This window comes from Odocoileus virginianus, unplaced genomic scaffold (assembly GCF_023699985.2).
Source record: "Odocoileus virginianus isolate 20LAN1187 ecotype Illinois unplaced genomic scaffold, Ovbor_1.2 Unplaced_Scaffold_4, whole genome shotgun sequence".
Lineage (NCBI taxonomy): Eukaryota > Metazoa > Chordata > Mammalia > Artiodactyla > Cervidae > Odocoileus > Odocoileus virginianus.
In genome coordinates this window covers 495,869-523,198 of record NW_027224266.1, presented here as the reverse complement: position 1 = coordinate 523,198, position 27,330 = coordinate 495,869, and the positions used below count along the sequence as shown (strand labels likewise).

Here is a 27,330-nt window from a genome sequence, read left to right as displayed (position 1 = left end):
GGAGAATAAGAAACAGGGTTCTTGGGTGAGAATATACATCATGCCCTCTGGGGAAAGAGTGTGTGAGTGATGGCAACCAGGACTGTCCTCCTGCACTTGGGGCTAGGGGTTGGGTATAAATGCATTTGAGCTTGTTAATGTCAAACCTGTGCTACATGGTGATGGCCTTTGAGTTCTAGAATCAAGAACGGGAGCCTTCCCAGACATCTACTTTCTTTCAAAAGCAAGATTCACTTCCACAATTGATATTGATTTCAGACCAATGACGTGGTTGACTCCAAGGGTATGTTAACATTCATGGAGGCACAATCCCCTCATGGACTGGTAAATTCAGCTTATTTGTTTCATGTAGTGCTAGTCCTAGGTGTGTTTGGAGAAACAGCTGTCATTTCCAAGAGAGGTTTAACCTTGGGATCCTCTGAAGGCCACTAGCACTAGCAGACTTGTATGGATAGACAGTCTCCCGTTCCATGGTGACAGTGTTCTAGAGAGTCTTTGAGAAAGGAACTCTGGAAAGAAATGTGTGGATGAGAGATGTTGGGAGGGGGGAGGTAAGGAGGAGGATCCCCCTCTTGGTTACTTCCTTGTCTCTTGCCTTTAGCGCTGCAGCACTGTCTGCCATTTTGTCTGGCTCTGCAGGTGTCCTCACAGGGTGTGCACTTTCAGCCTCTGGATCCCCAGCCTTGTGTAGCTGGTCAGCCATCATCATCTTTCCACCTGCTGCCATGTCTGCTATTCCATGACCCCCCACTCCCCAGCCTGGATCCTGCCATCTTGGCTCCTGGTACACTCTGAACACCCTCCCCGCCTCCCTCACACACACTTGGCCTCAGTTAGTTACTGGAGGCCACTCAGCTCACCTCTGATCCTTTTTCTCCTCCTGTGGCAAGCCCTGGGGTGCCCATGCCATGCTTGCCTCTGGCCCTGCCATTGGCTCTGGAGAGGTGGCGGGGGTGGGGTGAGGGGTGAGACCCCATTCTGCTGGGTCTCAGAGCCACCCAACCAGTGCTTTCACTGACCTCTCCCACTCCTTTGTTTTCTTCTGTAAATTAACATACACACACAGCGCAAAAGAAAATCCCATGTGCATTTTGCGCTGAACTCATCCTAGATTGTTTTCTCAAGCTCCTCAGATCCCCTCCTCACCTGACCATCACCAACAGATGGCCTTGATTCCTGTGTGAGGGAAGGTGTCTGCTTCTTCGTGTACTCTCATCTTTACATCTTTATATTGCTCTTGGAATGTGTCCCCCTGTATCCTCTTTATTTATTTATTTGTTTGGCTGTGCTGGGTCTTAGTTGTGGCATGTGGGATCTAGTTCCCTGACCAGGGATCAAACCCAGGCCCCTGCATTGGGAGCTCAGAGTCTTAGCCACTGGACCACTAGGGAAGTCCCCCATGTATCATCTTTTTAACTAATATCAGAGAAGGAAATACCCTCCTCCTCCTTCTTCTTTTCTTAGTATTTATTTATTTGGCTGTGCTGGGTCTTTGTTGCAGCATGAAAACTCTCAGTTGCAACATGTGGGATCTAGTTCCCTGATTGGATCTAATTCCTGACCAGGGATCAGACCCAGGCCCCCTGCATTGTTAGCATAGTGTCTTAGCCACTGGACTACCAGAGTAGTCCCTGGCCTTCCTTCTTTTTTTCATCCATTCCTGGCTTTTTTTCTGTGTTGGACCTCTGACTCATATTCATGTTGTCTTGCCCAGTGGCCCTGTTCCCCCAGACTCTCAATAAATACTTAATTGGATTAAAGAGCTGTTTTGTTCAAGAAAATGTCAGCTCTGGATTTATGAGAGTAGGCTGGCCTAATATGGCCTGTCTTCATATTTGGGCATACTACCTGTATTCATGTGTACATTTTGATTATCTTCACATTCTTATCTGTGCAGCCACAGTGTCTGGAGCTTGCATCTGAGAAAATCTTCATTGATTGAAAAGATATAAAGAGGAATGGGGGCAAGAAAACAGGCTTTGTATTTGGACTGGCTGGCAACTGGGATATCAGTTTCCCACCTTTGAACAGGATATCTGACCTCTCTGGGAACCAGATTCTTCATAAATTTGGTACCACAATAGACACCTCATAGAGTGTGTGTCAGTTACTACTGCTGTGTAACAAATTACTCCGAACTTGGCACCTCCAGACAGCCATTTTATTATGCTCATGGATTTTTGTGGGTCAAGAATTGGGACAAGGCATGGTAGGGATGGCTTGTCTCAGGTCCACAGAGTCTGGGGCCTCAGCTGGAAAGACTGGAACATGGGATGATGACAGTGGAAAAGCTGGAATCATCTGAAGCCTCTGACACTTCCATGTTGGCCTGGGCTAGGCTGACTCAGCAATTCTGTGGTGAATGCCTACATGTAACATGTATGCCTAGGCTTCCTTATAACTTGACCATCTCTTTCCAAGCCAGCAAGTGGCTTGGCAATTGCATGTTAGCCTTTTGTCACTTTGCCTCCGAAGTCACACAGCATCATTTTCCTGCACTCGCCTGGTCAGAGTGTTCACAAGCCTGCCCAAATTCAGAGGCCCAGCAATTGAGGTTAAATTTCCCTTGTTGCCTGGGGTCACATTCTGGAAGAGCATGAGGGATGGGAAAGTTTGCTGTAGCTGTCTTGGAAAGTATAATCTGCCACAGAGTGCTTGTTATAGTTAAATGATGTGATGAGGATAAAGGCAACTGGCACCAAGAGATTGAGTATATTTTCATCCATCAATTGTTTATTCTGTTCCTACTGTATGCCAGGTGTTAGGCCAGCACTGGATCTTTAGGGGCAGACACAGCCAATGTGCTCTCTGCCCTCCTGTGGCTCTCCCTGCAGTAGGGGACACAGGCTGAAATCCAGTGTGATTAGATCTGTGATAGGGATTCAGGATTCCAGCTCCTTTCAGAGAGAGGGACTGGTTGAGCATCTGGATTTGTTTCATTTGACATGAGAATGAAGTGAATTTCCCCCCCATGAATGCTGAGGAAGGGCAATTTGCCTGGCATTAATGATCCTGCTCACTCTTATCTTGCTAGTGGCACTTCTGTGGACCTGTAGGCTTATAGCCCTCAAAGGTGCCTCGGAAATCATCAGGCCCAGGGTCTGCCAGCATCCCCCAACCCCACTGTTCAGTGTAGACTTATGTTCCTCCTTCCTCAAAGGGGTTTTGAGGAGAGTGGTGGTGTGGAGTCACCTGGGGGACCATCTTCAAACTAGACATGCCCCCCCAATTCTTATGTGGCCCCAGCTGGGAGGAGAGGCAGGGGGAGGCTGCACAGGTGATTCTGACCCCCAGGTGAGGATTCCATGTGGTTTTAAACCAGCACTTCTCAAATGACACTGTGTGTGTCAGTACCCTGAGAATCTCATTACACTGAAGCTTCTGATTCAGTAGGGCTGGACAAGGCCAGGCCTGGCAAGGCTGTGGGCAGTACCAGCAAGGGACAGACAGAGATGCCTATTGAGGCTTTTCCACACCAGGTGAGGGCCAGCTCACAGAGAGAGTGAAACCTCAAGGGCTACGTAGGTGACCTAGCACATTCTGCCATGTTTCAGCACACATTTCTTAAAGATGAGGACTTTGTCAAAAACCATAATCATGTTATCAGTTTTACACCTAAACAACCAAAACCACAGCCTTCCTTATACAAAACCTATCTCACGAAACCCAAACTCAGAATGTAAATTGGTATAACCACTATTGGAAACACTGTGGAGGGGTCCTCAAAAGATTAAAAATAGAATTATCATGTAATCCAGCAGTTCCACCCCTGGATATGTATCAGAAGGAAATGAAATCATTATCTCATAGAGATATTTGCATCCCAGTATTCATTGCAGCATTATTCACACTAGGCAAGGAAATAGCTTAGGTGTCTGTTGGTAGGTGAATGAATAAAGAAAATGTAGTAGATGTATACAGTGGAATATGATTCAGCCATGAAAGGGAAATCCTTTCATTTGCTACACCATATGTAAACCTCGAGGGCATGTGCTAAATGAAATGAGTTAGTTCAGTTCAGTCGCTCAGTCATGTCCGACTCTTTGCGACCCCATGAACCACAGCACGCCAGGCCTCCCTGTCCATCACCAACTCCCGGAGTTTACCCAAACTCATGTCCATTGAGTCGGTGATGCCATCCAACCATCTCAGTCCTCTGTCATCCCCTTCTCCTCCTGCCCTCAATCTTTCCCAGCATCAGGGTCTTTTCAAATGAGTCAGCTCTTCGCATCAGGTGGCCAAAGTATTGGAGTTTCAGCTTCAACATCAGTCCTTTCAATAAACACCCAGGACTGACCTCCTTTAGAATGGACTGGTTGGATCTCCTTGTAGCCCAAGGGACTCTCAAGAGTCTTCTCCAACACCGCAGTTCAAAAACATCAATTCTTTGGCGCTCAGACAGAGAAAGATAAATATTGTATGATATCACATTGTGGAATCTGAAAAAGCTTTAGTCAGGAAAAGAGAATAGAATGGTGGTCATCAGAGGCTGGGAATGGGGTGGAGGAAATGAGATGTTGGTCAGAGAGGACAAATTCCCTATAATAAGATAAATAAGTTCTGGAATATCTGGATGACTGTAGTTATGAGTACTGAATTATGTACTTGAAAATTGCTAAGAGAGTAGGTCTTAAATGTTCTCCCCACTACCTCACCACCACAAAATGGTAATTATGTGAGGAGACAAATATGTTAACTAACCTTACTGTGGCCTCATACTATACGAGTATATCAAATCATTACCTTAAACTTATACAGTGTTATATGTCAGTTATGTTTCACTGAAGCTAAAAAAGACATGACACATGACAGATAAAAATACTTATATCCTTACTCTTCATATGCATTCACATACAAAGCAACCAAAAAAAAAAGTTCAAATTAAGAAAATGTTCCCAGAGGTTGCCTTGAAGCTTTTTCTGGAGGTCCATGCTTGTAGACGTGTGGTGTAGAACAAGCATACATTTGATTGTGCTTGTTGCTTATTGTAGTTTTTAAGTAGCTGAAAGTGTATCTTAACAAAGCAATTAGGATTAGTCATTGTATGTACACCCTCCAAGGTAAACAGTTTACATCCAAGTTGCCTTGAGATTTCTCTTATAAAGCATGTCTTACAGAGAGATAATCACCACTTTGGTTATAAATTATTCACATAGAATAAACTATAGCACTAAAAAGAGAAAATACTTTCAGGTTAATTGTTTATTTAAAAATATTTGTAGCTACTTGGTGCCCTTAATGGGCTTCTCAGGTGGCTCAGTGGTAAAGAATCTGCCTGCCAATGCAGGAGACTCAGGTTTGATCCCTGGGTTGGGAAGATCTCCTGGAGGAGGAAATGGCAACCCACTCCAGTATTCTTGCCTGGAGAATCCCATGGACAGAGGAGCCTAGCTCTTCTCCTTGCATATTTAGAGCATTTTAACAATCCGGAAGTGTTTCAGCATGTATTTCTTAAAGATAATGATTCTTTTCAAAACCATAATCATAATATCATTTTTATACCTACAATAACTGTGTTTTCTTATCATCAGGCATCCAGTCCAAATGGCCAATTATTACACATAGTTAAAATATTTCAAAAGGCATTTGTTTGAATTTGAAAGCTCTGAACTTTCTAATTGGTTGTTTGTCCTTCATTCTCTTTTAATCTCTCTCTCTGTTTAGTCACTAAGTCGTGTCCAACTCTTGCGACCTCATGGACTGTAGCCTGCCAGGCTCCTTTGTCCATGGGATTCTCCAGGCAAGAATGCTGGAGTGGGTTGCCATTTTCTTCTCCAGGCTTTTTTAATCTAGGCTCTCCTATATCTTTTCTTTTTTCCCTTACAATTTCATTGTTGTTGTTGAAGAATTTGCTTTTGGAGTTTCCTATGGTCTGAGTTTTGCTGACTGTACTTTCGGGAGCCATTGACCATCTTCCTGTCCTCTCTATCAGCTGACAGTAAATCTAGACGTTGATTTGACTTAGGTTCGTTCCCCTCATTGGCAAGTGTGCTTCATGGGACTATGCATACTTCCATCATGAGGCTCTCAAAGTCTGGTTGTCTCCCTTTTTGTAACATTAGCAGCCGTTAGTGAGCATTGCCCATGTCCCTGATTACACCACATGTTGCAAAATGTCGATTGTCTAATTCTCTCATTCGTTCTTCATTTATTAGTTTGAATATGCCCGTAAAGAGAAATTTCTCCTCTTCAACAATTTAGTTATCCTGAAATCATATGGGCAAAAAGCAGGATATGTGTTTGGTTCTTTCCCTGAATTTACCACTTTTCAGAATAGGAATTGATTCCCTAGCTTTGATTTTTAAAAAAAATCACTCTGAAACATAGATTCACATAATGTGTATCAATTTGAGGCATCAAACCTGTTTGATGTGTTTCAGTCCACTACAGTTCTTCTTACTGATAGTCATATTGTCTCATTTGTGTCCTTTTCTCGTTCAGTTCTGAATCCTTTTGACACGACTTTATTAATCTCTGACGGCTTCCTTGGTTTGACAAGATGTTTGCCTGATAAGATGTTTCAGGCTTGTCATCTTTCCTGCCCCAGACCTGAAATCAGCCATTTCTCCAAGGTTACCTGGATTTTTTTTTAATGATGTCTAATGACTAAATGTAATTATTTCTGAAAAAAAAAATACACATTGGTCTACTCAAGTCATCCTAGAAGTCTGTTGATATGGGGCTGTTGATCCTTTTAGTTTTTTTAATTTTTATGAACCTCATGTTTCAGTTTTAGAAAAGGTTTCCATAGTTTTAAACCTCAGTCCAGTTTATTTAGGTATTATTTTGTTTGTCCAGCTTTAATTTATAACCTTCAAAGGAAAGATAAATGTTGGGTTTTAGCTCTACTTCCGTTTTTTGTTAATCTGTCTAGATGCATACTTACCAAGTGGTTTTCTGATACTGTGACAAAGTATAATTTAGTTGGTTAAGAATATTCATGGAGTGGATACTTGACTAGCAATTTTAAGTTCAAATTGTTGCCCTGCTATTAAACATGCCAATCAAAAAGATTTGAAAACTGTTGGTAGTTACTGTTGATAGACTCAGAATTATTGTGTAACATCATGTATGAAACCATGAGATGCAACAGCCTGAGTAACCTACATGTTATGGTGTTATAAATGCTCTAGATGTTATATCCCGTTTGGCTGTTGGGGAGTTCAAAGTAGTTATGCTTCTGACAGTTTGAAACTCTTGATTGCTTTGAAGAGCTGCTGTTGTGCTGTTATTTTCTGCTCTCAGCCCTGTGTCTCAGATCCCATGTTCTTGGATTCTCAGCTTCTTGACAAAATCATCCTGGTAAATTTCTCCCCTCAACAACAAGCATTTCTTGAGTGCCTGGCAGGGCACTCAGCTCAGCGCTTGAGGCAGGAAGATGCATTGTGCAGTGTGACTTTTCTTTTAGAAGACACACAGCTTCAGCTTTACACTTCTCTTCTGCCTTTCAGGGGTTCACACTTTAGCAGGATTATGATACCTGGGGTATAAAAGCCTGAAAAGGGGCACTAAATCTGCTGGGAAGGGAAGCAAAAAGACTGTCTGTGGTTTCCTGTCACCTCTCTACTTTCTCCCTTCCCAGACAGGGCATTTCTTGTTAACAGAGGGCCAGGCAGTGACTCAGTCCTTGTGCCCACTCCCCCCACCCCCACCCCCAACCACACTGACTATGTTTTTCTCTGGAATCTTCTTCACTTCCCTCCTTTTGACCTTGTTCTCCACTCTTCTAAACATTCTTGCCTCTTAAAGCTGATTCAGCTTAGCTACACTGACATCAGCGGAAAGGCTTCTGCCTTTCTTCTTTCACACGTGTCCAACTCTAAAGCCAGCTTCCTGTCTGTCCCATCGTGTATTCTTTTATAGTCCTTACAGAGAATCTTTCACAACAGGGTTCTATGAATTCATTTTTAATAAAGAAGTTTTAAGCAAACCTTTTAGATATCTTATCCATAATGGTGTTTCAGCCATCTATGTAGTATCTGTTGAGTAAAATTGGTTCCTGAAATGACTGGGTGTTGGGGGAAAAGCGATATTTTCTAATTATTTTATTTTACAGAATCTCTAATTAAATTAATACATAGTAGAAGCAGACATCTGACCATTTGTTCTTTTCTTTTACATTTTGGTTGGCCTCAAACTTTTTGGATTTTTTCACCGAGAAGCATAGGGGATCACCCTCTAATCAGGCACCTAGCTTCGAGTCTCCTTTGAGTCTGAGAACCAGGCTGTCATTATAAAGTCCAGGGAAAAATACCATTTCTACTTATCCTCATGCCATTTTATTACTTAAAACTTTGTAAATATTGTGTAGAGCAATATTTATGCGCTTTCTCTCTTTTACTTAAAAAAAGGTTCTGTTTTAGGTGACTAAGTCATTTTGACTTAACTGACTTTTTACTAAATTTGTGCTCTAAGATGCAGTTTATTTTCCCCTCCATAATTATTACACAGAATCCTTCTTTGTACAGGCTTATCTAACTCTAATCAATTGTATTTAGTGTCCTTTTTTTTTACTTGCAGGTCAATTGTCTGACTACCCCCCAACCAAATACACATTTTGTATGGTGCAATTCAGCTTTCTTAAGTTAGTATTTACCATCTAACAATTTAGTGTCTTTTTTTTAACCTGCAAAACCATCTGCATACTTTCTCTCTGTTTCCTTTTTCATTTAAAGAGGCTTTTTCTGTCTAAGGTATTCTTATCCCATCTGTCAAATGCATGTTCTTAAGAGAGCTGTGCATGAGGTTTGCAAGGGTTAATTTTAGTCGGGAAGTGTTTAATAACTCATTGTTCTTAGCTTCTTGGTTGAGGCCCTGGTGAGGTGAAGGCTTCCTAATGCAGGCTGCAAGGAACTTAACCCCTGGCTTTGTGAAGCGCTTCCCCATTGAGGGAATGGCCCTGTACCCCATTCTCAGCTGGAATTCAGTGCCCCTCTACTGTCAGGGGCAGTGGTCCTGTCATGACAGGGGAGAGCATGGAGTCAAGGTTGATCCCAGTGCACTTGAGAGGCTCGGCTCAGTGCACTGTTGTTTTGTGACTGTCCAGTCATCCTGATTTTTGACTTTTTCCAGCCTTCTGGCCTAACAACTAGGCTCCCAGTGGCAACTGAGTTTCATTGTGCTGAGTGATAAGCTCTGATTTAGGGGTGACACTTTCTCCAGACGTACTTGATCATCAACATTTGTTGAGCACATACTGTGTGCCAGAGACCAGATGAGGGGAGGGGATGGTCAGATCTGTCCTTTAAGGGCTCCCATTCCAGGGGGCAGACCGGGAAGATGGGCCCAGGAAACCCTCACAGCATCAGGGCCCATAGGACTAGTGGCTGTCGTTCATGGAACAGCTTCTGTGCACAGGAGTTAACAGGCATTGTCCCTCCACCTCACAGGATCCGGTGGGTAGATCATCTCTCAGTTTTAAGCACAAAGGAAATGAACTCAAGTAAGGTATCTGGCCTCAAGTCACACAGCCACTGCATGTCCAAGCTGGAATTCACCCCTGGGCATCCCAGGCTCCAAATCCTGTGCTTTTTCCCCTCTTCCTCACATCCTCTGTAAAGATGCTTAGGCAGAGGTGACAAGAGCAGGGAGATGGGCTGGGAGGCTAGGGTTCCTCGGGCCATCTTAGAAAGCTGCGTGACAGGTGTCCTCAAGGCTGTCTGAGGAAGCCGGTGGTGGCCCTTTGTTTATCTCTCCCACCTGGGTTTCTTCTTTCTCATCTTCACTTTACCAGTCATCTCATCTCTTTACCACTTCCCTGCTGATGCCCAGTTCTGGGAGTTGCTACTAGCTGCTGTAGACAATGGTTCACTGCCTGCTACCTGGGGAGAGAGTTCAAGCCCAGTGGCTCTTGGTTCACTGAGGTCTTTGTTCTGAGCATCTCTTCCTTGGGGGAGCTAGTGCTCAATTTGTAAGTTTCAAGCCTTAGGCATGACCCCCTTGTTGGCCTGGTGCCCCTTAGTGCTGTGTTTGTAAAGACACTGAAGGAAAACATGGCTGGTGTCAAGGTCAGCTTTGTTGGACTTGAAAGTCCCTGCGCTGCCTGAGGTCCTCACCTGGGAAGTGCGGGTCCCCAAACCCTCAGCCCAGATTTTGCCGAGGAAAACATGAGCTGATGAGAACCAGGCCTTATGCACACTTGTGTTGGGAAGAGTCTGTTTATTAAAAAGTTGATGCTTGGACTTCCCTGGTGGTCCAGTGGTTAAGACTCCACACTTCCACTGCAGGGGGCACAGGTTTGATCTCAGCTCAAGGACTATCTCACATGCTGCTTGGGGCAGCAAAAAAGTTTAAAAAAAAGTTGATGCTTGAGTGTACCCATTAGGGTTCTCTGGCTGAAAGCAACAGAAACCAATTCTCCTTTCACTAAAATAGGGAAGAGGGTTTACTGGAAGGCCATGGGCTGGTTTATAGGGTGGAAGAAAAAACTGGAGGCTCAAGTCTGGGAAGGATGGCAACCAGTCAGCCCCGGAGTCCGCGCCTCATCGAGGGGCCCTGGTGGGGGATCTGCTGCAGCCTGTTCCAGCCTTTGTCACAGCTGCTGTGTGAGGTAGTTGAGTCCTGTGCTGGCAGAGGGCAGGGCTGGCCTGTGGGCGGATGGTCTCATCTGATGGTATCTCCGTGGGGAGGGGAAAGTTCCCCAAATGGCTTCCCCTTCCTGGGTGGGCAGTGGTTTCTCCTTGGGACACATACAGGCAACTACCTTGATGAGCAAATCTCTGCCATCGTAAATTCCAAAACTCACATTACACAGACTGTCTTTTTAAAAACTATGTTGAGGTATTAAATTCTACTCTTTTAAAGTATACAATTCACTGATTTTAATACATTCATAGCATTGTGAAGCTCTCACCAGAATTTAATTTTAGAACATATCTGTCCCCCACTAAAGATGTCTCCTAGCCATTTGCAGTCAGGCCTGGTTCCCACTCCAGCCCTAGGCAACCACTCATCTGTTTTCTGTCTCTGTAGATTTGAACATAGGTTCTCATATGTTCCTGGCTGGTGAAATTTTTTCCGGGTATCCTGTTAACTATGCTTTAGGTGAAAGAAAGAAAGAGAAAAAGGCCATTTGCTGTGGAAGTGTGTACCTTACTGGTCTCAGTTTTCCCCTCCCTTTTTTTACTTTTGATTTTCCCTTCTCTCACTTGGACAGTAAGGCAGGAGAGCTTAATCCTAGTCTTGATGCTGCCATTATTTAGCTCTGTAAGCCTTGGTCATGGAACATTCCAGGCCTCAGTTCCTCATCTGTAAAGTTAAGAAAAGGGTGTGACAAGATGATAACTCGTGTTCTTTCTATCTCTAGTGACTGGCAGTTGTGATCTTTTTTGGTGAAAACTTTCTTGGTGAAAAAGTACTTCTTGATTTTTATCTGTTCTCTTCAGTCAGAGGGCTGGAACACAAGTTGATGCTGGGCAAGGGAGGTGGAATCCTGAAAAGGAGCAGGGCTTTTCCCAGCGGGAGCTCGCTGTCTGATTGGAGCCAGCTGCCCTTGAGTGCTGGCAGGGCGTGGTTAGCACCCAGATCAAGCTCAGAGGTAGGGGGGGGCCGGTCACAGTGCGGGGCCTCTGAAACACCACCGCCACCGTGAGAAGTTGGTCGCCGTGAGAAGCTGCTTGGCAGCTGGCTTAGCCAACCGACAGTTAAAAACCACCCATTTCATCTTTGGGGGGAGGAGACATCCCAGCAGGTTTGAAGGCGGAGATGGGGAGGTTTTGCATTTCGAAGCAGATCTCTTATCTCCTCTGGCACTGCTTCTGTCTTTCTGTGCACTCAGGTTAACTGTAGATTTGGCTTTTGCAGCGATGGTAGCTTTAGCAGACGTGTGGAGGCTGGCTCTTGGCACCGCAGGCAGCTGGAGAGTGGTATTTTCTGACAGGGAGACATCCTTAAGTTTTATAATTTATGGTGTCTTTAAACATGGGATTTTGTTTACTGTTGGCCTAATTATACCTCTGATATATTTTATTTAGCTTAATGTTTTAATTTTGTGCTTATGCCCAGAGGTAGTTTCCCAAAGGGTACTGTTAAAAACAAACAAACAAACAAAAAAAAACTTAGGTCAGGTTTTTTCCTAGTGGCAGCTTCCTGAAGATAAGAAAATGGGTTTTAGGGCCACAGACTTTCTCATGGGCTCCTGTGCATATTTTGACTGTGTTTGTGCTTTGTGAGATCTAGAGATCCTGTCTGCCAAGTATTATCCTAAACTGTCTCTCTAAGATAGAAATATAATACTGGCTGCGTATGTGATTTTAAGTATTCTAGTGGCCACATTCAGAAAAGGAAAAGAAACAAGTGAATTTTATTTGAATAATACTTGAAATGAAATTGAATAATTTCACCTAGCACATCTAAAATGGTATCATTTCAACATACAATCAATATAAAAATTAGTGAGATTTTTGCATTCTTTTTTTTCTAATAAGTTTTTGCCACTTGCTGTGTATTTTATGGCACATCTCAATTTGGGCGAACCACATTTCAAGTATTCAGTAGTTACATATGGCAAGTGACACTTCAGTGGACAGCAAAAGTTCTAAACCTTTCAAAGGCTTTACAAGGGACATTGAAAGAGCCCTTAAAAGGGATAGGAGAGACATAACCACATGTTTTGTGAGCTCTTAACAAAGCCATACATAGGTTTCCTCCTCTTAGAGAAACTTGATATGTAAAAATTCTTCTTGACAGGAAAGGTAAAGCAGGAAGTGATTATTCATGTTACAAAAGAATTAACCACAGGATCCTTTAAATAGCAAGCTCCCTTAGTGCACCGAAGATCTGACTCAATTTGCAAAAATGTGATTGACACTTGGCATTTTAGTAGCATCTTTGTTGGGCAGGGAACTATCTGCCATTATAAAATGCAAATGCAAGCTGAGCCGTTGGTTTCTCACAGCTTGATTGAGTACCTACTGTATGTCATGGGTGCTCATAGGGACCACGGCAAAACTAAGGGACATCTGTGCCCAGAAGGTATTTAGAGGCTTTCTGGGAGGACAGGACACACATGCAGCCACCACAGCATGAAATTGCCTCAGTGCCAGAGCCCAGGGAGGCTTGGGGGCCACATGAACCAGAAAGGGGCCAGCCAGAGTCCAGTTGGGCCCAGAAAGAAGGCAGAGCGCTTGAGATTAAGTGTCTGGGGGTTTAAAGGAAGGGTAACTCAGGAAAGACCAGCTCAATAGGATGTTGGGAAGACTTAAAAATTACTGTTATGCTTTATAGATCCCTGAGCCCACAGTCCTCACCCTCAGCCTTATTCCTAGCAGCCATTGGTAAAGCTGTGTTCTTCTTGGACTCCTCATAAGAAGGAGATGGAAGCCAAACCAGGCTATTGCTTCTCTCCAGTTTTCAACACAGGCAGCAGCTGTTTATTTCTTTGGACTCATCTTCTTGAAGCAGATCCCTTTGTCCTCTTCCAGCTTCACCTTGATAAAGCCAGTGTGGAAAAGGCAGAAAATGAGACTTGCTGTTTAAGAAAGAAGCAGCACAGTTGTGTTCTCCAAGTTGATGGGGTTCTGAGTTCCCCAAAATACACATCATTTCAATTTAGCATCAAGATGGACCCTTGAGCAGCTTCCTTCCCCTTCTCTGTCAGGCAGGTCCCATGCATTGCTTCCCCCCAGCTCTGCTTTGGGCTATATTCTGTCCCTGTCAGAAAAGCTATGAGTGGGAACTTCCCTGGTGGTCCAGTGGTTAAGACTTTGCCTTCCAATGCAGAGGGTGTGGGTTTGATCCCTGGTTGGGGAGCTAAGATCCCACATGCCTCACAGCCAAAAAACCCAAAACATAAAACAGAAGCAATATTGTAATAAATTCAATAAAGACTTTAAAAATGATTTACATCAAAAAATTAAAGAAAAAAAACTGAGTTTTCATCTCTAAGTACTGCAATAGGATCAGCCTTGCAGAGCCTAGGTCAGTGTTCCAATCCTATTCTTGTGAAAAAGAATAATACCTGTTATTTAAAAAATTACTCTCTCCATATATGTATTTATTTATAGATTATGTATAAATATATTGCTGTACTTATTGATTAAGAAAACCCCCAAAAAGCTTCTAAACATTTATTATTAGGTTTAATGAGCTTTTGGAAAACATAAGACTGACTATTGTATGATTTTAGACATTGGTGAAAAGTGAAGACATTTTTCCTCGTGGCTCAGGTACATCGTTTTAAATAACTTGCTAATTCCAATAGTTCCATATTATAATTAGGTAACTTAAACCTGTATCAAGAATGGGAGAAAACCTGAATTACAAATTGTCACTATAACTCAGAGTGTGTTGCGCTGATTGGCTGGTACTTGTGTTTGCCTCCCAACATGGTGGACAAAGAGCTCCCATCTAGGGACTGAAGTGGCAACACCGCCATGTTTTTTTGTTGACATGGTCGTGTGTTAAATATTATCTCCAACCCTTATTTTCTTTACAAAATCTTCTCAAGTCTCTCATCCATTTAGTGAGGCTGATTTTAGTTAAAAGGGCTAATAGTCATAAAGAGGCTCTACCACGAGGCCTCTCAGAACTGTGGGGTGCCCCATGAAGCTGAAAGCTGGTGCTGACTCTGGCAGCCACTCTTGTCAAGGGACATAGCTGTCCTGCAGGCTGCTTTGTGCCCTTGGAGCATCCCTGACTGCCTGACCTAGAGGCTGGATGAAGGAGCCAGTGTCATTCTGCAAATGGAATGTTAGAGATGTTGAATTTCTCTCTTTTTAAAATTAAAATGAATGAACTCATTTTTTTTTCATCTTGTCAACTAATTCCTCAAGTAGTGAGTGCATCTCAGTTTGGAGAGCACTGGCTCAGAAAATAAGCTTAACTACTTTGCTAAGCTTCAGGTTCTTTAATTGGGAAAGATGGGCATTCAGAGGATTAAGTGAGATAATGCAGGAAAAGTGTCTGGCACATAAACAGTGGTTACTGTAATCTCAGTTCTGATAGCAGAGCTTCAATAGATCCTTGTCTAGGTAATTTGAAGAAAGCTGCTCTTTGATCGACCTGGTTCTGATTGTTATGATGGTTCGTTTTAACTGCTGGCGTGAGCATATGATACAAGAAAATTGGAGTGTTTCTGTCTTTGTATTTGTCAGGAACCAGGAGAAATCTGAAAAGGTTGCCTTGTTTATGCTCTTACACTTTTCCTTTCTGTTGATAAGTGATGAAAATGGTTCACAACTCAACTTCAGCCTGGGCAGATTTATGACAGCACAGTCAGCCAGCTAATTTTGGAATGAAAAAATAATCTAGGAAAGGAAATTCTACTTTGAGTTGCTTATGAACTGTCTGGGTTAGCTGACATTACAAGTGGACGAGATGAGCACACCAGTCTGGGTAGATAGGGTTGTTTCATCTGGAAACACTTTAGGAATTTATCCCCAATGGATATATATGCAAAATGTATTTGACAGGGGGCACATTCACCTACCAGCCTTTTTCCTGGAAAACCTACCCCTGTATATTAAATTTGTAAAAGTCATTTGCACTTTTTTTGGTATTCTATTGAAGAAATCTTTGCCAAACCCAAGATCACTAAGATTTTCTCCTGTGCTTTCTTATAAAAATGTTACGGTTTTAGTTCTTACATTTAGACCAATGATCCATTTTGAGTTCATTTTTATATATGGGTTCCTTATAGAGCTCATTTAACTTTTCCATTCTTTTTTTTAAAAAATTTATTTATTTTTTTAATTGAAGGATAATTGCTTTACAGAATTTTGTTGTTTTCTGTCAAACATCAACATGAATCAGCCATAGGTGTACATATGTTCCACTCTTTTTTAAAAAAATGATTTTTATTTATTTATTTGGCTATGCTGGGTCTTAGTTGCAGCATGCGGGCTCTAGTTCCCTGACCAGGGCTAGAGTCTAGGCCCCCTGCATTGGGAGTGTAGAGTCTTAGCCAGTGAACCACCAGAGAAGTCCCTCTTCTATTCTTTTACTGTAATTTCTAAGTTGCTAATTCAGCACTTGTGATTTCACCTAATTTTTACTACCCTTGTATTTATTCATTCACCCTTTGTTCATCTGTCTATCCATCCATTTATTCATTCATTCAGATCAAGCTGCAAGTAAAAAAGGAAAAGGACAAGAGATTGAGATGGGCATGAGGTGAACCCTGAAGAGCAGATGAACTGTTTAGTCTGTGTGGATAAATTAGTCAACCTCTGGGTTGATTGGCTCTGTTAATTTGCATGGGTACCAGAAGACCTCTCTGCCTCATTTTTTTGCCTCCACTTATTACTGTGTGTACAAAATCACCGTGGGCCGGGAGAACAGTTGCAAATGGTATTGCTGCCTAAGCAGCCATCTTCTTATTGGTGAGAGGCAGGCATTATCTCTGTAGCATGGGCATGCTCATCACCCACATTTTGCACAGCTCGGGCTGGGAGGTTAGCCTCACCTAGTCTTGATGAGAGAGAGGGCACCTGAGAGCCAGACTGGCACCTGTCGTGGTCGGCAGTCTCTGTGCCTGGGGGAATGGTGCTGGGCTGCGTCTGGGGGCAGGGTGGTGCACAAGGTGTCATTCTTCTGTCATTGTGCGGTTTCCCCTCGGAAGCCCCCGCTGGTCCTGAGACCTGTAGGCCACTCTGCTGGCGCCTGACCACGGACCAGCACTTTGTGGCTTCTGTGCTACAGGCCTCAGGTTAACCAAAGTCGGGCTGCTGTGGGTGGCCCTGTTATTTTAAGTACTGGTAGAGGGGAAGCCCCTTCAATAGGACTTTCCTGACTGTCCAGTGCTGCCAGCTTCGGATTTTTCCAACATCCGATCTAAAGTGCTCTTCTTCTTTTTTGGTCCCTGTTCCTTCCAGTGGAGGCCATAGTGGAGTTTGACTACCAGGCCCAGCACGACGATGAGCTGACGATCACCGTGGGTGAGATCATCACCAACATCAGGAAGGAGGATGGAGGCTGGTGGGAGGGACAGATCAATGGCAGGAGAGGTTTGTTCCCTGACAACTTTGTAAGAGTGAGTACAAAGCGAAAACCCCTTTTCCTGTCTCCTATGTGGGTTCTACTGGCCAAAGGTGTGGGGGCATTTGAGGAGGAATTTCCTGGGACCCTCCCAGGGGAGGAGTTGACAGCTTGACATCTCACGGTGCTGTCAAGAAGAGCACTGTAGAGCTTGGCCCTTGATATCAGGGGATACTTGTTTTCAGTTCACTTCCTTTAAGGCCCAGGATGTTCACTTTCCAAACTGTGTATCACTTAGACAATGCTAGAAAATGTAAAGTTTGTCCACTTGCTTTACTTGTTTTACTTTTGATTGTGTGTATGCTTTGATAGTTTCAAAGACTCTTGCCCTTTTCTATCCCATCCGAAATGAAGGTGAAACTCAGTTTTGAACATTTAAATCAGGTAGCAAACTAAATGCAGAATTCCAATTGTGCCATGTTTCCATCTTTACATCATATTGCTGTTTTGATAGGAACAATATTATTTTCCTTTCCCCCTTTGTGGTCTTGAAGCATTGAGTAAAATCTTTTTTTTTTTTCCAGTAAGGTTTTGAAAATGATGGCCTTGGCCGAAGGGTTAATTACAAAAATGTATTGAATAACTCAGTCATGTTGAGAAATTTCATACCATGCAATTGTAAATAATAGTTGGAATTAAATGTAAAAACGGATCACCTATGGGCTGATCCCAGTGGGAAATACCACGTAGGTCTAAAAAGTCCTTGGACCATAACCTTCCCCCCCAGTGCTGGGCTAGACAGGCCTGTTCTTGGTAGGGAGGGTGGCGTGCAGGAGTCCCCAGGGCCCCTGCTGTAGTTCCGGTGGCACCAGACCATGCCTGAGACCTGGGGCCATCGGGAGGCAGGTGGTGTGGGGGATGCTAAGCCCAGAGAAGCAGGTGTCCCCATCAAAGGGCCACGTGAGTGACATGGGAGGAGTTGTTGAAGAAGAACAGTGAGGTACTCCAGGCTTCACCCCCTGGGCCCTCTATCAGTAACCCCCACCCCCATCCCCACCCAGTGTAGAACAAATGGAAACCCAGTTTCATCTTTCTTCAAGATCTTGCCCCAGAGGATCCTACTAACCTCTCTTGTGCTCTTTCTCCTTGGTGTGCAGAAAGCTGGGGAGAGTTTGGTGGGTTCCAGGCTGATAAACCTTGCTTGCTCTGAACAGTGGTGGGAGGATAGACTTTTTTTCTTGGACTATGGTTGGACCTGGCAGCCTTCTCTCTCCCATTTTAAGAGGAGAACAGCTTCACATCTGGGTCCCAGGGATTGAGTCTATTGATGAGTGAACGAGGGTGAATTCTTTTGCCCTTCCCAGCTAAACCCCAATTTTGGGGAAAAGACCATCCTTGGTGTTGAGCCAGATTCTGAGTTGGAAGGAGAACTTTTCTGGATAAAAGAGACAAAGCTTGGCATGAAGATGGAGGAGGAAGGAGTGACAGAGTAGAACCATGGGAAGGAGGGGAGGACCAGGGGAAGGAGGGACTCCAGGTCTAGTTTAGAAGGTGGGCCCTGTTTTCAGAGCCTTTACTGTGTTCTTTCTTTCTTTTAGTTGCTCAGTCATGCCCGACTCTTTGTGACCCTATGAACTGTAGCCCACCAGGCTTGTCTGTCCATGGGATTCTCCAGACAAAAATATTGGAGTGGGTAGCCACTCCCTTTTCCAGGGGATCTTCCCAACCCAGGGATGGAACCTGGGTCTTCTGGGTCATTGTAGGCCAATTCTTTACCATCTGAGCTACCGGGGAAGCCCCTTACTGTGTCCTTGGCTTATTCCAAACCAGTAATCTACAGACTCAGAAACTTTGAACTTAGCCTTTGCTCAGGGATAGTGGGGCATCGTTAAGTGTTTGTGGAAGCTGGCGGGCACCAGGGCAGGGAGGGCATGCTCAAGAAGAGCCCCAGGGGTGCTGGGGAGCAGGAGCTCGTCACTGAGATCCTGCTCCCCTGCCAGGGCCTCTGTCTGCCTCCCTCCACCTGCTGGGCCTTGGGCCAGGCCAGCATGGCCCGCAGGCTTTGTCTCAAGGGGAAGCTGGTGGGAGATGTCTGAGGCAGAGGGGAGGCCAGTGACATCAGGACTTATCCCCCTGGCTCCCTGCCCCAGGCTGGCCTGTGTTTGGCCGTGTCCCTCTGCAAGATGGTGGCTGCTCCCACCAGATCGTTTTTCTACATTCCTTTCCCTGCATCATCTCAGCAGACCTGGGGCTCCTTTGTTTCTAGCCCTCAGCTCCTGCCTCAGAGTGTCTCTCTCCTTCACCTACTTTGTAAAAGTCTCTTTATGCCTCCCATCGCAGATTACCTAATTCGAGTGTGCCATCTGTTTTTTCCCTCCCTCCCGAGCCCGACCACCCCATCAGGGCCCTCTGAGGATTCAAGGAGACCATGTGCCAAAGTCACTTAGCATGTGGCCGGCCACCTACCAACACCTACTGCTGTCCCTGCTACTGGTGGAGGAAGGGACTCTCTCCCCTGGCCTTGGCCTGAAAGCCCCTGCCTTTGCCTGACACTTGTCTCGCCTTGGCTTGAGCACCTCCAGGGAGGGGAAGCCGCATGCTTGGGAGGTGCTTGCTCTACCTGTGCCAGAGAGGATGTGGCAGGAACGGCTGGGGCTGCACCACTTGTGGCTGTTACATTTGGCAGAAAAAGAAACTTCTCTTCTTTCAGATGGCTGATTCTATTTTCAAGTCTTCACCCACTGGGAATGTTTTAGGCCTATTATTGAAAATCCAGTAGGTGGATGCAGCAGAGCTGAACAATAAAGAACACTGCCATAGAGAGTTCTGGAAGCTGAAAATACATCTTTAGGTAGTAATAATCATATTGGCATAAGTTCACAGTTTTGAAAGTAGGTTTACACATGCCTTATTTAGCTTAAGAATCATTTTTCCCCAGAGAGAATTGAGTAATCTCATGTTATCTCACTGTTTAGTTGTGTGCCTTATGCCAATGTGACCATCATCGGAGAGCTTATCTTAAGCGTTTTCTTGATTCATTTATCAGATCCTTAATTAGTGTCCCAGTTGAACCTGCTCCCCTAAAGTGTGGGGATTCAGTATCCACCCTCAACTCTGTATTGTCTCAATTTCTTCAAGGAAAAATACCTGGCAGTTGACCACTCCAGCATTAAGAAGATTCCTGGTTTGCAATGATAAAATTAAAAACAAAACAAAACACAAAGTTATCTGGGCTTCTGCAACTCTTGGGCTCTTTCTTGGTGCTCATCAATGTACCCAACCAGGCCCTGTGGCCTTTTGGGTTTGTTCCTCTTTTTCTTTTATTTAGTTAGTTCTTATTTAGTTGATTTACTATACATGTGAAAGAAGAATCTTTTAGAATCCCTCTTCCCTTTCTTCCCCCTACCTCTCTCCTCACCCACTTCTTTTAGAGTACATTTTTTCTTGGTCCCTTCTCTTTTAAAAAATTTTATTCATTTTTCAAGGTGCAGTTTACATAGACTAAAATGCTGTCATAATTGTACAGTTTGATATTTTTTATCTAAGCGCATGCCTCTGTAACCATCATCCAGATGAATTTTATTTCTCTGTCTAGAAAGTTCCATCATGCCATTTCCCAGTCATTCCCCTTCTCATAAGTAATCTGTCATCATAGATTAGTTTTGCCTATACTTGAATTTCATATAAATAGTCATGTAGTATGTACTCTTGTATATATGGCTACTTTCACACAACAAATGTTGTGTTCTTGCTGTGTGGTATCCCATTTTATGAGTATGCTGTAACTTGTTTATCCATTTTCTTTTTTTTTAATCCATTTTCTTATACATGCACATTCGGTTGTTTCCAGTTTGAGTGTTTTGTGGAGACAGGCACTCATTTCTCTTATGTATATACATGTAGGAGTGGAATTGCTGCCCTCCCTCACTTTCAACATATTTGTTATTCTGTTTAAATCTGTGGCCCATATGAGGGGGGATCCCACCTGTGCTGGGGCCTCATTTGTGCCTGAGTCTGGTGGTCTTCACATAGTTAACCTTTTGAGTTTGACTGCTGAGGGGTCCTTAAGCACAGAACTCAATCTCCCAGGGACAATTTGATTGTTGGGTCCATGAACTATCAAAAACTCCTTCTTAGATTATCAAAAACATGCCAATAGAGAGCATGTGTCAAAAGTTTTATTGAACTCATTTAACAAAAGAACTAGCACAATAACAAAACTGATTCTGTGAGGATGTGGGGAACTGACTAAAAAGTCCATGGGAAAAGGAATATTCAAAGAAAATCAAAGCAAAAACAACATTATAAATCTACTATACTTCAATAAAATTAAAAAAAGATCAAAGTGGGTTCATGCATTTTTTGTTGTTTAGTCACTCAGTTGTATCCGACTCCTGCAACCCTATGGACTGTAGCCTGTCAAGCTCCTTTGCCCATAGCATTTCACAGGCAAGAATACTAGAGTGGGTTGCCATGCCCTCTGCCAGGGGATCTTCCTGACCCAAGGATCGAATCCACGACTTCTGCATTGGCAGGCTTCTTTACTGCTGAGCCACCAGGGAAACCCATGTCTTAGAGGACAGTAAAATCTTTTTCTGTTTGTTTGTTTAAACATTTTAATTTTGGATCAGGGTATAGCCGATTAACAATGTTGTGATAGTTTCAGGTGAACAGTGAAGGGACTCAGCCATACATATACATGTATCCATTCTCCCCCAAACTCCCCTCCCATCCAGGCTGCCACATAACATTGAGCAGAGTTCCCTGTGATATACAGTAGGTCCTTGCTGGTTATCCATTTTAAATAGAGCAGTGTATACCTGAAGAGAACAATAAAATCTTAACCTCCGGGGTTATCATCTATCAGAAAAGAAAAAAAGAAAATGGCGTATCTTACTGTTTTTCTATGTTACCCCAGGAATTTTATAGAATTGTAAAATACCCTAATAAAGTGTGAGTTAATTTAGGATGTATTTTCAGAAAGAATAAGATAACCCCTTTGGCAGGGTCACGCTTATTAGAAAATACATCAGCATGACATTAAAAGTTCACACAATGATCATTTTTGGTTTCATTTCCAAGTTTTGGATATTTTGTCTGCACAGACCACAATAGACTGTAATATGAGATATAATAGTAGGAGACATGTATGAAATCCCAATAGTTATTTATTTATTTTTATTTTTTAATTTTTATTTTTTTTTAATTTTTTAAAATTTTTTATTGAAATACAGCTGCCCTCCTGAGACCTGAAATGGAAGAGAAAGATAGCCACCCATGAGAGGCAGATGTGGGCTCTTTCATAGGGGTTCATTTCCCCCATGTTGGATTTACTGACCAGTGTCCCCCTTTCTGGAACCTTGAATCAGAGCCAGACAACAGTGGATTTGAGTCCAGCAAAGATCGTCTTAGCAGCCTTTTCCTGAATTCTCCTGACGTGTATCCACAGACAGACATTTTTTCACAGCTGGCCAAAGGACTCTCAAAAGACAGAGGCCTTGAACCCATGGCTTGGATTGCCAAGCAGGGTTGGCTTGCTTCAGGGGGTGACCTTAGGTGAAGGGCAATGGAATCCAGGCTCTCAAGTAGAAAGCAGGAAGCTGCAGCAGGGTTTAAAAGAACATGCTTGTTGATCTCTTAAGTTGCTGTGTGCGTGTGTGAGGAAGTGTGCACTCTCCCTGCCTGTCAGTGGATGTGTGAGCTAGATGCACATGCTGCCGCAGCCGCAGGCCCTTCTGTCAAAGGCTGAGGTGTGTTTACTTGTAGCTGCAGGTCTTATGCTGAGTGTAACAGTTTTCAGCTCAGTTTCCCGTTGCCCCAGCTTTCATCTGCTAGGTGTTTCAGATCTCTCTCTGGCATATCCAGAGTCTTTTTTGTACTTGGGTGAAGTGGTTGGTGAACATGGTTTTTTTTTTTTTTCATCCATGAGGTGGAAGGTGAGGCTTTTGTACATTTACACCAGTCTGAGGCAAAGCTCATATTTACTCTGCTTGTCTTGATTTCAGAAAACACATACATTTACTTCAACAAGTGGCATAAAGGAGAGATTTCCAAGTTGCTATTCTATACTCAGAAACCCTGAAGTAGATCTCTTTGATCACATTTTTCTTTTTCACCCCAAGGGCCATTGATTTTGTGAGGTCTCTAGAATATTGTCTTCAAGGTACTCATCTCTCTTAGAAAGGTGGCAGGAATTTTCCAGATGTGTTTCCTAGCGTGCACAGCCTCCTCCTGCTCATGATGTATCATGGTGTGTCCTCGGGTGTGGGGGATCTGCCATACTCCTCAAGGACCCTTTACTGGGCATCTGCAATGGGCCAGGACCAGAGACTGTGAGCACAAAGGATATACGTGAAATGAAACAATGAAATACTAGGAAGCTTCTTCCTCAGGAGGACAGTGTTAGCTCCTGTTACCTGGCCTTTGGTCATTCTGTACTCCGGAGAGCATATGTTAGACACTGTTCTGAAAAGATGGGCCTGATTAAAATGCCACTTGAGAAGGTTTGACTAGATTCATCAGACGGCTCTGTTGCAACATGCTAAATGAACCTACAGTTATCTTTTGGCCCTGATTGCTGGGTTACTTTATGGAATAATAATGACTATCTTCTCTTTCACGCTCACTGGCTGCCTGACTCTGTGTATATAATCTTTCCCATGTCTATCTGCATACAAGGACTAAAATTTATTGAACACTTACACCAAGCAGGAAGGAGGCTAAGCCCTTTACATGCTTTTTTTATTTTAATTTTTTTTAAATTATGAAAGTATGATAACACATTTACAGGAGATTTGGAAAATACAGAACAAAGTTACATATAGTTCCACTATATATTACAATTATTTTTTTAAGTAGATAAATTAAGATTTTTAGTTGGAGTTTCAATATCAAACTCTCAAAAATTAATAGAATGAATATACAGAGAAGTAGAATATAGTAGACCTGAAAAGCACTATGAACCAATTCAACATATAATTAAGATTTATACAATTTTCACACAACAGTAGGATACAAATTCTATTCAAGTTCCCATAGACTATAAACTAGGAGACACTGGAACATATCCAGGGACATAAAACAAGGTGCAAAAATTTCATGGTCTAAAGGTATTGAAATCATACAGAGTCTGTTCTCTTATCACTGTGGAATTATGTTAGAAATCAATATCAAAAGATTTTGAAAATAACCCACATATTTTCAAGTGCAATGTGACATTTACCAAGAGAGATCTTTGACTTAGCCATTGAAAGCCTCAATAAAGTTAAAAGACTGAAAAAACACAGAGGGTGATTGCAGAGAAGAAAGCATTTAAATGAGAAATTAATATCAAAATGAGAAATTAATATTAAAGATACTTTAAACAAAATCCCAGTCCTTTACATGCTTTATATCTCATTAAATTCTTAACACCACTCTATGACATAGGTACCAGTTTTTTTTTTTAATCATGCCCATTTTTTAGAAGAGATAACTGAGGCATCTTAACGTTAAAAGACTTCCAAGCTAGTGAGGAGTAGAGAACTTTGGAACCTGAACTCAAGCAGGCAGCCTTATCTGGGTGTCTGAGTTATCCCGGTGGGATTAAACCCCTCACCATTATTACCCACTGCATCCTGCCTTCCCTGAGTGTCCAGGGACATGCACATTTGTACCACTCTGAGAGAAACCTCTCAGTTACTCTGCCATTCTTGAGTTTAAAAAATTACAAAGTTACTTTACAACAAGTGACATCAAGTAAAGGTTTCCAGGTTGCTATTCTATATTCAGAATTGTGGTTGTGAACTTGCTTTCTGCATTTTAAATGATTCTCTTAAGAAATCAGCTATTTCAGCTCAAAAGAACCACCTTTGCCTGGATTTCTGGGCTGGTACTCTCTTTTCCTATGAATTCTGAAAGTAAGGCAATTCGGGAAAATATTTCATTTTACTCATTTGTAAAGAAGCTTGTCATTTTGCGGTGTTCAGGGTATGCTTTTCAGAAGGAGCTTTGTTGTCTTTTTCTAAGAATGGTAAATAACCCAGATGTGTGACTATCTAGTTGTTCCCCATCCATGGAGTCCTTGCACACAACCAGTTCCAACTCAGATTTTTCTTGAAACTTTCAACATATAGTTTTCTTTTAGAGAACAAAATCTTAAAACTGACAACTGGAGCCTGTTAGATGCTGTTATGAGAAATAGTACTCCAGGAAGGGTCTGGAGTAATTGAAGACAAATGTGTTACCAGTAAAAGCCACACCAGTTGGCATATTCCTCAGCCTTTGTCACTGTTGCAGCACAGGAAGTGTGTGTGTGTGTGGAGGGGTGTCTTGTGACTCAGGGAGAGCAGTCCCCTGACCTGGTTGATCTTGGTGATTATGCATAATGGAGTCTTATTTTCTTAATGACAGGATTATCGAATTTGAGGTTGGAAAGGAACTTTGAAATCATGTGTTTCAACCCCTAGTTTTCTAACCGATCAGAACCTAAACCATGTAAGATATTTCTGTGATCATTACTGGACACTTAAACTTGGGAACTGTGGGGGTCCCATACAGGACTGGAAGCCAGTCAGTCTCCAGTCTGGCATTGCTCCAGGCACACTGTATTGTCAGAAGTTTGGAGTGGGCAGCAGTTGTTATAGGAGCCTTGGAATATTTTTTAAAGTTCAGGTGATTTGCTGCCTGAAAAAGCTTGGGCACTCCTTTTGTACAATGGGACTGATTGTATCATTCTCTTTAGTATCTTTTCTCAAGCCCATGACTTGGTTACCTGTAAGCTGAAGTTCTACATTTGAAAATACTGTTATTTCTAAAGTACCTTTATGAATACATAAAGAAACATAATCATGCTGGAAATTGTTTTTTTAAAAAGTGTACTACAAATACAAAAACAACATAGAAATATGCAAACAATGCTCTATGTGAGCCCATTAGAATTAATACGTTCTAATTGCAAACACTCTGGACTACTAAGCCCTGAACTAAACACTGTCTTCTGCCCAGTGGTAGTAAGGTGGGCAGAATTTCTGGGAATGATCCCCAAGATTCCACTCCTGAATCTCCAGAACCCATGAATGTGATGAGCTATCATCCCAGTAGTGAAAGACAGGGAAGTCTGGTGTGCTGCAGTTCATGGGGTCACAAAGAGTCGGGCATGACTTAGCGACTGAACAACAACAATCATTCTAGTAGTTGTGTTATGTTATATGGTGCCAAAGGAGAAGGATCCAAGTGGGCCTAACTATAGCACTTGAGCCATTAGAAGCAGAGAGATTTCTCTGTCAAGTGAAAGATGAGGAATCAGAAAGATGGAAAACTTGAGGAGAAGTTGTGACTTTGAAGGTGGAGTTGTCATGTGAGAAGGAATATAGACCACTTTATTGGAGCAGAGAGCAAACCTTGGCTGGCAGCCAGCAAGGAAATGGAGACCTCAGACCCACTGCTGCAAAAATTGGATTCTGCCAACAACCTGAAAGAGCTTGGAAGAAGATTGTCCTCCTAAGTCTCTAAATAAGAGTCCAGCCTGGTTGGATTCTTGATATTAGCCTTGTGAGACCCTGAGCAGAGAATCTAATTGAGCTGACCTGGACTTCTGACTTACAGAAGTGTGAGGTAATAAATGGAGGTTGTTGAGCCTTTAAGTGTGTGGCTTAAAATACAGATAGCAAATTGTTTCTGGGGCATTTGGCTCCTTCACTAGTGGTATGTCGTCAGTGGATACCAGATGGGAAGTCTGAACTGTCACCCCTGCCCTGGGCTCAGCAGTGGTAGGTGACAACCCTCAACCTCTCCACTAGATAGTGGGGAGGATCTTGAAGAAGAGAGAGCTAGAGAAAGAGATTCATATAGGAGATCTTGAGCAAAATCCTGACCAATACATACATGAATCTGACTAGAATTAATGTTCCAAAAAGTTTGAAAAAAATAAACTACAGTATGAAATGCCACCTAGGTATTCAGAGTGACCTCTAGGTAACACAAATGAAGAAGACCAGACTAGCATTGCATGGGCTCTGGATATAATCATATAGTCCACAAATTAGCCCAGGATCTGCATGCTTAATCTAAATAGGGTTAGTGCCTGCTAAATGTAAATGCAGGATGCAGTCTTGTAATTGCTCAAATGTCTCAGATACAATAAAAAGTGACTTGTCATGCCAAGAACCAGGAGAATTGGAACATCAGTGAAAAAATAACACACCGACATTGGGAAGACTAAGATGTTGGAATTATTTGCCAAAGATTTTGAAGCAGCCATCAGAAAAATGCTTTAATAAATAATGCAAACACTCCTGAAACAAACAAAAAATTAGAAAATCTCAGCCAAAAAAAAGATATTAAAAAATGAAAATTATAGAACTGAAAAATAAATCACCATATTAAGTACACCAAATGAGCTTAATAATGGAAATGACAGAGGGAAGAATCAATGAA

The 27,330-nt window shown here is 42.8% G+C and overlaps 1 protein-coding gene across 5 annotated transcripts in view; it reads left to right on the top strand.

Annotated features, from left to right (window-relative positions):
• Positions 1-27,330, top strand: part of SH3KBP1 (SH3 domain containing kinase binding protein 1) — a 341,920-nt gene that overhangs the window by 25,253 nt on the left and 289,337 nt on the right. For 3 of the 5 annotated variants that reach the window (XM_020914380.2, XM_020914383.2, XM_020914381.2), the window contains exon 2: positions 16,812-16,969. The exons of 1 other annotated variant lie outside the window; for it this stretch is intronic. In XM_020914380.2, coding sequence (XP_020770039.1) covers positions 16,812-16,969 — 158 coding nt within the window. Of the gene's footprint in view, positions 1-16,297; positions 16,320-16,811; positions 16,970-27,330 lie in introns of those variants that run through there. One more of the 5 variants, XM_070462385.1, reaches the window with a different exon arrangement.